Source organism: Nilaparvata lugens, chromosome 8 (assembly GCF_014356525.2).
Source record: "Nilaparvata lugens isolate BPH chromosome 8, ASM1435652v1, whole genome shotgun sequence".
NCBI lineage: Eukaryota > Metazoa > Arthropoda > Insecta > Hemiptera > Delphacidae > Nilaparvata > Nilaparvata lugens.
Window position 1 is genome coordinate 32,859,570 of NC_052511.1, and position 11,616 is coordinate 32,871,185.

At 35.2% G+C, this 11,616-nt stretch overlaps 1 protein-coding gene across 1 annotated transcript in view; it reads right to left on the reverse strand.

The window, feature by feature from the left end:
- LOC111049906 overlaps positions 1 to 3,716 on the reverse strand; it is a 184,077-nt gene extending 180,361 nt beyond the window's left edge. The window contains 1 exon segment of the mRNA XM_039434559.1: positions 3,397 to 3,716. Coding sequence (XP_039290493.1) covers positions 3,397 to 3,511 — 115 coding nt within the window. The 5' untranslated portion in view covers positions 3,512 to 3,716.
- Between the last annotated feature and the right edge of the window lie 7,900 nt (positions 3,717 to 11,616).

The window sequence follows — 11,616 nt, forward strand, 5'->3', positions numbered from 1 at the left end:
CTAAAGTCATTCATTTTACCACCTTATTAGTACGGTATTGGCTCGCGAGTAGGTCCAAGATATCAACTCGGTTCCCTTGATTCATCAAGATTAATTCCAGTCAATTCATTCCAGGTCAGGTTTAATCAAAGTAATGTGGAATAATTACTTCAATCAACTGTATGTCTGTATCTTCAGTCACCTTGGCATTTTAATGTACTTGATGTGTTCTGGAATTGAGTTATCACAGTGTATATTGCCACTGGAATTGGTGCCATTGGAGAAAGTAATGAGACTAATGGCATTGATTTAATTGTTGTTAATGCATGGAAATCCTGTTTTGAGTGTCTCTGGGAATACTATTATTTTTTCTTGTATATTATCAATATTCCAGAGACCTACTGTAATATTGACCTTCCAATCATTTCGATTGCATTGTTATTCTTGAGAGTTTACTGGAAATGAAAGTACCTCAAGAAGAGTTTATTATAAGGAAAAGTGATGGATTGTTAGTAATTTTTCAAAGGATGCATTTGATTTCACAATAGCCTGTGATTCATCAAAGGTCGAATGGAAAAGTTCAATGTCATCTAGAAAGTAGGGAAGTTGCGAGAATTAATGCTACTAGTGGAAGAGCTTCAAAAACTCCTTATTATAAGAGTGGTATTTTCCTTTCTAAACATTACTCGATTTTTCTGACAATGAATGAACTGTAACAAAATCAATAAGAATACCAGTTTTAATCCATAAGGAAATAATATAACATGCAAGGCATTGCATAATACTATATATTTTTCCAGATTTTATCATGCCATCATCTATTCAATTTAAGCCATTATTGATTATGATTTTTGTAATTGCAACATCCCACACACACAAGCTCTGCTTTCGTAGGGCTTACATTCATCCATTTTATTTTTTATTTTTTTCTACAAAAACTTTGATGTATTAAATACTAATATAAGTAGACAATATGTATTACTGTATAGCTATGTAGTTATAAGTATATATTATAACCTCTTAGAATTGTACTATTTATTTTCATCTTGTTTTTGCATTGATTAATGTCTATTTTCAATTCATGAATGAATGTAAGACAGCAATAAAGGATAAATAAATAAAATATTGAAAAACACATTTTTGATTGCAAACTTAATAGTATTCTTGTGTGTGGCATTTGTATTTTTATTGGGAATATATGATACTAGCCGTCAGGCTCGCTTCGCTCGCCATATCCGTCTAGCCAGGGGGCTCCGCCCCCTGGACCCCCGAATGGATCGTCCAAGAATGAGATCAGCAGGCTCGCTTCGCTCGCTTTTCATTTGAGCATTTTTATCATATGTGAGGACGATCCAGTCGGGGGTCCAGACTAAACGTCTGGCTAAACGGATATGGCGAGCGAAGCGAGCCTGACGGCTAGTAATATAATATTCCCAGGAATAGCTCTGATTGAAGTAGCAGTGCCCAATCAATTTTTCCGTGATAAATGCATTTCAATCTTCAACTTGGTGCCAACCTAACAAAGTCAACTCAACTTAATGCCAAACTGACAAAATTATTAATTTAGTTACCATTTAACAACTGTTTCGAAGAGGTACTCTCTCTAGATTATAGTTCTATATCAACATATGGTATGGACATTTTTCAATTATAATTAAGAGAATAAGAAGAATATACATGCTAAAAGACGAACTTTAAACGCTTAAAAATCACCCTTAGAGTTAAAATATTGCCAAAAGATTTCTTAGTGCGCCTCTAAGGGCCAACTGAACATACCTACCAAATTTGAACGTTTTTGGTCCGGTAGATTTTTAGTTCTGCGAGTGAGTGAGTGAGTGAGTCAGTCAGTCAGTGAGTGAGTGCCATTTCGCTTTTATATATATATAGATACTCCTAGCTTAGAATCTTCATCCTCATGAGGATTCTTCATTCTCAATCTCGATTCTTCCTTTAAGAATATTCATTCTCGATCGCGAATTCGGGATGAAATGTCGGGGATATTATATAAAAAAGGGATATCCAGGGAAAGATTCTATCGACAATTAAAAAAACCATACATTCCTACAGGGCAGATCCTCTCTACAGGAAAATTTGAAGAGCGATCTCAAATAAGCTGTGTAGAAAAAAAATGTTACCGGAGATTTCAACAGGTGAGCGTAAAGAACTCCTCTACTTCTTATCGGACGGAGACGGGAATGCATGACCTACATCACAAGCTACAGCCGGTCTGCGAATAAGGCTTCGCGAAGTTCCCTTAGAAGATTTACTTTCTTGACTCGATGCAAGCTTTTTATTTTGTTTGAATTCTCAATTCTGAACTTAGTTATTGGTCAAATAATATTCAATGAAAAGAAAAATCATTCGACCACTTAATCTACCATCGCATTTACCATAAAGTTTTTCGATCGAGATCCTGTTCTTGACAGTTGACAGGTTTTCCTGACGTTTCTGGGCCCGATTCAAGGAAAGATTTGACAATATTCCATCCGACTTCCACGTAGCTGAGTGCTCTTGCTTCACTCAATCACCACAATCCAGCAATTATTTTATTATCGTCTCGTTATTAGATAATTATTGAGATTGAATTTTTTTTCAAAAATGATAACATGGAGCTTTTATCTCATTACTATCCCAACATTTTCTTGATCTCTTTCACCTTTGAATCCGTAGCAAATTTCTCTCGATATTGTTCAATCATTATTAATTATTTAACTTTGGGAATATTCTTGCAGCTTTTCTCTTTAAACTGGAGTTATCAATAATCACTGATCACATATTACATCATTTAGTTTAGGATTCTTCGTTTTTATTCCATCAACGTCCATCAAACTTTTCTGGTTGTGTGAGCTGAGCATGATGTAATCTTCCTTTAAAATAATCTTTTTTCAATTAATATTTTCAGGCAATAACTTGATGGGTATAACTGAGAAGCTTAAGACATTTTAACAGTAGGAAATTGAGTAAAAGTGAGAGATGAAAGAGCCAAGTATTCCCTCCATGGAATTTTAACTCGCATGTACTCTACTAAGTTATCTCTCCATACCTATTACCAAAACATGAATTTCTTATTATTTTCCAAATATTCCCTTTTGAGAGATTCTTACTCATTATTATGAATAGAGTTATCAGTAATATTAATCATTATATTATTGACAATTCTAACAAAAAAGATGGCAAAATTTACCCTCCCAGAAAAAAATCACCCAATATTGAAATAGGCAGGAGACTCCCTTTGAATATATTGATCACAAATACATCTATTTGGAATTGATCAATAATTCTCATGGAATTATTGGAATTCATGGATTCAAATAATTCGAAAAGAGTTTAGAAAAAGTTGAGGAAAAGCGTTTTTCTCACATTTTTAGTGAAAACTCTTGTAAGCGTTTCTTTATCACTTGTTAAGCGGAAACTCACCTTGTAAATACTGTTGAGAGTCGGCTAGACGACATGTTGCGGAGAATATGAGTACTCCGAGCAGGACGAATGTCGCAGAGCCCAGGGGTAGACCCGCCCTTCTGGGCTGCAGCATGGTCACACCCCACGCACACCCCGACTATTTTGCAAACGACACTCAATCCTCACGACAAAAATCCTGAGTGACAGATTTTAGCACTTGTCCTCCGGTTAGGCGCGCCACACAGTATCTCACTTCACCACAACTTCTTGCTTTCACTACGCGTTACAACGACGACAACGGTTGACCGCTTCATGCTGCTTCCAAGGCAGAACACACCAGAATGAGGGCCTGCAGACCTGTTCCACTCACTGCTGCACTGCTCCTTCTTCCTTCCACTGGATCCAGGCCGGAGTGGTGGCTCAATGCTCAATCGACACCCATCCAATCCATTCTGCCTTGCCTCCAATATAAACTCGTGTCGATTCTCACTAGAATCGACATGAATCCAGTGAGTTTCCCTTTACTGCCAATATCAACTCGTGTCGTTTCCTAACTGCTAGACTGCTAATGCCGTTCCAAACATACCACGACGTTCCACCATCTCCTGAATCATGTATCAAATGATTTATTTAATACTTATTCCGATATAAGTGATGAATTAATCTGTAATTTATGGCTACTTTTTTCCTAATAGAATGAGACTTTCTCACTTCCTCTGCAGTGAAAGCAGCTTAGTTGTCGTATCCGAAGTCTATCACAACTTTGTAGGTACCGGTAACTATTTACTCGAATCGAGAAAGAATGATTTATTTCATGAATTTTGGTAAGACATTTTTCATGATTCATATGAATAAAACTATAAATCTCAGTACCATTTTTAAATTATTTCGTCACGATATGTTTCGGCTCCTAATGCCATTTTCAACTGAAATGAAAAAAACTAAGTTTACTTGAAAATGGCATTTGTAGCCAAAACATATCGTGACGAAATAATTTTAAAAGGGTATTCGGATTTATATTTTATTTATATTCAAAAGGAGCCCTTAAGAAAAAGTACAATTTATAATTCATATTTAGATATATATTTTTCAATTGAATAATATTCTTGCTTAAAGTTAAAACGGCTTGTTTGAGTTCGAAATCTTTAAAATTTCACAAGTTCACGAGTCAATTGGCTTCAATTCTCATTATTGAATGAGATTCACAATAATCCTATATTCATAAACTACATCCATCTCTCCTTCAAGAACTTTCAAACACATTCACTGATTAATTTCCATCAATAATTCAAATCACTTCATTAGAAGTGGCGGTAGTCGAGTGGATTAGATGCTGGCTTTATAATCCAGATGCCCGGGTTCGAATCCCAGCCCGGGCAAGATATTTTTCTCGGGCCACTCCCGTGGTTCGGATGGACACGTTAAGTCGAAGGTCACGGCTGCCTAAAAAGCAGTAGTAGTAGTTAGGTCATGTCAGAGGTCCTGGAATTGATCAGCGGTGACCTGAAAACTCTGACAACAGACCTGAGCTAAACCAGCCAGGTCACTCGATATTATTATTATTATTATCATTTCTTAACTATCATTTCTAAGTTTTCTAGTGAATTTTTTTTTTGTTTTTTAGTGAAAATGGACTAAATTTTAAAAAAGTGAAACCATGAACCTATTTCGGACTTTTGAAATGTTATCTAAATTTGGGAGAGAAATAGTACAAGAAGTATCCTTAGTTTTTCTCTCCCAATCAGTGCTACTTTATGTGAAAATTATAAATAAATACTAAATTATATTATATTAAACTAAGAGAGTAAGCTTATTTTCTGCCTGTGTCACATGCTTTGCTTTGTGAAACATTCGAATAACATACAAAAACCTTTTATATCCCTAATAATAAGCATTTATCGACAACATTTCAATACTTCTCTTCAATGAGAATGCCTAGTCACTGATTTACTCTCCCTTTCCTTTATCATTCTCTATAATTTTATTTGAGATTCGTTCTCTTAATTCTTCTCAAATTTTCTACAGCTGAATATTGTCTCTATAGACTATTCTGAAACTGTATAGAGTCTCGGCAGACATCACAGATCAAACACTTTGAACCTAATCACCCTTGAAATAACGGCGTGAATCTCAGTTTTATTCAACTGGGAATTAGCCAGTGTATCAAACTCAGCAACGATACAGCTCTTTCCACAGTCGAAGAATGCAACGTCATCACGACTGAAGAGGGGAAGAGAGAAAGAGAGTGATATACAGAGAGATTGATTCATTGATTCTTTACATGCCTTTATTAAGGGCAGTGTTAGGACTCCAGCTCCTCTCTGTCACACAACCCTTTACATAAAACAAATATACAAATTAATAAATAAAAATGGAATCTTTACTAAAAAATACAATTGAAATGAAAAGAGAGTATGAGAGGGGAGAGAGAGTGGATGGAGTGTGAGTGAGTGAGAGGTTGACACTTGCTTCTCCAGCGAGATCTCCAATACCAGTGAGAAAGAGTTGATTCGCCTTTTATCACAAATCAAATCAGTGGGATATTCGAATTTTAATTCGACTCTGCTTGGTTTTGAATACAGATACCGAATTGTAAATAAGATTCTTTTATCAGTTCAAAACTTCAATGTGAGAGACTAGCTGAAGAATATTTTGTAGTATTTTAACGATATTCAATGATATTTTTCAGTATCAAATATTCATCAAATATAATCTGAGTGTTTCAGATGTAAGAGATGTTGTGGTACTTGTCAGCAATAATATTCAATGACTTATTCTTCTTGTAATCACATATGCCGTGATTGAGAGTATATTATTAATCTCACATTTTTTAATTATTCATTTATGGAGACAACATGTAACCATATTTTGTTTCCTCTACAAAACAACATACAATAGAATTGTATGCTCTACGAACATACTATTGAATAGAAGAAAAAAATTGAAAGAAAATATAAAAAGATACAATACTTAGAAGTCTTACAATCACAAAACATGTAGAATATTAAGGAAAGAAAATATACTATTTTGAGAAAAATATTAAAGAAATATTATACAATTTTTAATATGAATCTATTATCAAGTTCTTTTTGTTGGTGTGTTCTCTCTAGACTAGACTGGATTGGTAGGAGACGGCGAAATATTCTATGTGGAGGTTTTCTCAATCCAAATCATAATAGACCAAGCAACTGAAACATCATTCACATTCAATTTTTTCATTTCCTTACATTTCATATTGAATACATGTATTCACAACTGAAATTGCTCATCAATAGAAGATAAATAATACACCCTTAGTTCACAACTACGTCCACAAGAGATAACCCACGTATTATTTTGTTGTCATATCTGGAAATAATCCAGATAATTTCTTTGATGGAATATGGATGTGATATTTGCTTCTGAACTTCTTGTACTACAGTAGATTCACTTTTTGTGTAGTTGAGAAGTTGATATTGTGGTAATTATTCATATTGAATGAAAAAGACTAAGAAATTGTCAAAAAACCACTGATTTATTGATAATTAGAAAGACCGGTTTCGGTTATTACACCATTGGCAATCTCTGATAAACTAAAACTAAATACAAGAGCAGCAGAATTTATACTAGTAGGCGAGTACTGCTATTGGTCTATTAGAATTAAAGAACACATCAGAGATTGGAATAAACAAAATGGGGAATCTAACTTTGCAGAGCATTTGATAACAAATAATCACAAGTTTACAGTTAAGGAGAATGTTGAGTTTCTGCATGTTAATAACAAAGGCAGATCTTTGAATATTCTAGAGGCTTTAGAAATAACAAGAGTAATTAAAGAAAATCCCCAGTATAGTTTAAATGACCAGATTCATTTCAACCAGTACAACACTACGAATTTAGTTTTATCATAAACATGTAAGCATACATTAGTCAATAGTTTTTCCATTTACTTATTTGTTTTATTATCTTTCACATTTTTTTTTTCTTGGTTCTTATTTTGTACTAAAAAGTAAATTTGATTATCATGGCGATTCTGTTGCTTAAGCCGCCATTTTGTCACACCGTTGAGGGGGAGGAGACTGTCTAGCTAGGCCAATGGCAGGCGTTCATGCCCTCGACCAATAGCAGTACTCGCCTACTAGTATAAATTCTGCTGCTCTTGTATTTAGTTTTAGTTTATCAGAGATTGACAATGGTGTAATAACCGAAACCGGTCTTTCTAATTATCAATAAATCAGTGGTTTTTTGACAATTTCTTAGTCTTTTTCATTCAACAGTAGATTCAGATCAAAAATTTCTATGCTTTTTATAGCGCACACTAAATTATAGGTTTGATGATGTCAAAGATAAAACTTTTTCATTAATTCGATGGATAGAATATTGCAGATGAAAACCTTCTCATCAATTATTATATTCATCGAATTATCGAGTTTATCAACCCTGAATCAAACTGAGTGAAAACTATCAAACTGCAAAGGGCATTTACTGCCATAGGCTTATTGATCTCATTGATTCCTTAAGCCTGTTATGTTAAACATAATAGAGTTTCGATGTATACATTTTCTGTTCTTTTTTATAAAAAGAAAGATTCATTCATTCAGAAGGTTTTGATATGATAACTTATGAATACTACACCTAACGATCTGTAATATATTGGATAGTTTTTGCACATCGTCAACCATGTAGACGACTGTTTCCTCAACACGCCACAATTATCTGCATCTGCATAACGTGCCAAGGAAACGGTAAATAAGCGTGAAACCATCTGATGTAAGTTTAATTCGGTAAGTATGAGTGCGAATAGGAGAGAGAGGGTAGTAATGAGTGTGTAGTCTATTAGAAGACGTAAGTGTGGATGAGAGTTAGAATAATTAACCATCGTGCGCTCAATCAGTTGATGAAGAAGAGAGCGTGAGAGAAAGAGTGAGTGAGAGCAATAGAGGGTGTGGGTGAGGGAGTGGAAGAGGAGAGAGTGTGAGTGAGTGAGAGAAAGAGAGAGCGAGCGAGTGAGAGGGGAAGAGTAAAAGAGAGTAAGTAATTGAGAGGGGAAGAGAGAAAGAAAGATAGAGAGACAGAAATAGAGGAATATAAAAAATATCAACAGAGATTTATGTTCGAGAAGAAAAGGAAGTGAGAGCGGAATATACACAGAGAGAGAGAATAAGCTGGAGAGAAAGAGTAGGTTACGTGGTAGGTTTGTGTGCACCACTTCATGCCATTCGACATCGACGAAGAGGTTTACCGCGTCAGTGGACGTCCATAGGCTGAATGTACAACACGCCAACCGTTTTAGTAGTATAGCCAGAGGTGGTCGAATGACGCTTCCTTGTTCCGGTATGGTCCATGTTCCTTGTCTTCAATGAGTAACATGGTCAATGGTCGTTGAAAGCTTCACTTTGTGTGGGTGTATTTCCAGGAAAACAAATTTCAGAATGAGAATTTTGCAACTAACTTACGAGAAACTTGGATCATTTTCCCCCAAAAATTCATTTGAATCTATCATAGATAAGTTTATCATCAACTTACGTGCAAGGATTAGGCTATTGCCTGTCCCGACTTACAAACAGCTAATAGTTGAAACAAATTCAATTCATGGATAAGTTTTGAATCTAAAAGAGATCAGCTTTAAACCTATACAGCATAATTTATTTGTTACAAGCTTTTTAATCATTTGGCAAAATATAGATATCGTTCAAATGATAGATAATTATAGAGATAGGATGAGTTTGATTGTCAAATTTTTCTTCAGGGTTACATGCACCTATACAACGAAACGAAAGCCAAATATTATGAATAATTGACCGAGCGAAGTGAGGTCTAAGATTCAAGTCGACGGTTTTGCATTCATCTTTATGTTTATATGTTTACATTTTTATAGGTATTCATGTTTTTATGTTCAGCATTTACAGCGAAACGCGGTGATGGATTTTCATGAAATTTGACAGGTATGTTCATTTATTAATTGCGCGTCGACGTATATACAAGGTTTTTGGAAATTTTGCATTTCAAGGAAAATATAAAAGGAAAAGGGGCCTCCTTCATACGCCAATATTAGAGTAAAAAATCAGACTATAGAATTATTCATCATAAATCAGCTGTCGAGTGGATTATAAATTGCATGCAATTCAATGTCTCAGTACTTAGTGACTTAGTGAAAAACAGCTGTTGTGTGGACTATTAATTGCATGCAGTGAGACAGGCAATTGATAACTTGAAGTAGCATAGTATTTTCTCTCGACGTTTTTCTGCTTTCAACTCGTTAAGCTTTTGATGGCAGTAGCATATAGCTTTTCACATCAAATTATTATCATTGTTGATACAACAACCCGAACAGCCATTAGTCGTTTATACACCGATATCTCGCCGACACGACAGGACAGGACAGCATTTACTCTGATGGACAGTATTAAAGGAGACTGGTTTATAACTGCGCGAGGTCTACTGTTCACTTAATTACTAGTAATTAAATATTGATTAATAAAATACTCAGAAATTTAAATGAAAACTGTGTTCAATGATACCTTACTTTCATTTCATTTGAAACGGAGAATGTCACCTTAATAATTTGAATACTCCATTTGAAACTGCACCTTTAATCGAAATATGAACTTTACAATTTGTGCATGTCCTCTTTCACTGAGATATTCTTCAAAGATACGTACTCTAAACAGAAATTTATACAATAAGATTTTTGTCTTCAAGCTGTTCACATTTTAAATTAGAAGTTGCAATAACTTCGGATGACATTGACCTTGTCTCTTACCTCACTTGTTTCACATTTTTCTTTCTCTTCCTCTCTATTTTCGTTTCCCCCATTATCATGTCAAACTATCATGCGATAATCTATCATGAAAAAAATCGATAAATGACAATCATCATGATACCGCATCGCTATTCCCGCGCTCTTCTCCAGTGTAAGATATATTTGTCGTTTGATATATTCTCGTCTTTGCTTTCTTACAATCTTCCTCTACTGTACAAGAAAGTAGTATTTTACTACTGTACACGTGCTCTACCGACTTTGGATGCCTCTTTTCTCTTGCTTCACGTTGTTCTTATTCCAGCGGTCGAAAAATTGATAAATCGATCATTATCAAAGAATTATGTACAGGTTATCGAGTGTAGGCCTCCACCTCTTGAATTGCCAACATAACACATAACAGTTGACAAGCTGCTTTCTAATTAGGCCTGCTGCTTTTTAGATGAAAGCGAGTAGGAAAGCCAGCAGCAGCCAACTATCAACGCAGTCGCACTCATATTATGCGGGTCCCCGGCCCAATAACGCCCAGTTCGCTTTACATATGTGCGGACTGCGGACCGTTTAAATCTGTAGCGAATATCGTAGAGTGGACCAGTCAGCCACTCGTTCGTACAATGATAAACTTTCTAAATTATTTTCTGTTTTCGTTGCCGTCTAGATTCGAAGATAGACGATAGCACATACGGTACCACTTGCCAAATTATCACCTCGTTCTGAAGTCCTTTTTATCAAGTGGATGCGAATGCTGGCCTTGTTCTTCTGTTGTGACAACAAATCTTCCGAGCAAGGCATTCGTGCCTTGGAAGATGTCTGAAAGGTCAAGATGCTGACTTTTCAGGTACGGAGATACTGGAATACATTCATTGTACTATTGGTGAGAAGAATGCTGGTTTGTTTCATGTTGTAACAAGAAACAATGACGTTAAATTGCCCCAATACCCTCAAGTGATCCAGAGTGAAAAATGAAATTCATGGTAAAATGCGATATTTGGACGTATAAAATTAATAGTCTATAGTATTCGTTAAATGGGCCTATAGTATTCGAATCTTGGGCCTCTTTTGTTTTTACTCATTTTGTTTTTACTTTTTTTGAATTACGAAGTACAAAACCTTTTACTAGTTGTGATGTGAGTATAAAACTGTTTAATGCACTGGTTCGGAGTAAACTTGAGTATGCATCTATGGTGTGGGGTCCTGCTAATGTAACTGATAGCTACGAAATTGAGAAGATTCAAAATAGATTTCTAAGACACCTTTTCATCAAGAAATTCAGTATCTTCTGTCCATTCAATTTTCCAACTAGTGAATTGAGATCCTTATTGAATATCCGGTCATTGCAGGTGCGGAGATCATTAAATGTCCTATTGTTACTTTCCTTGCCCTATTACCATAGGTAAGGAAAGAATTGCTTTCTGAAAAAAATTAAGGTACCCAAATTTCTATAATTATTTCTATACGTTTCAAGGTCCCCTGAGTCCGAAAAAGTGGTTTTGGGTATT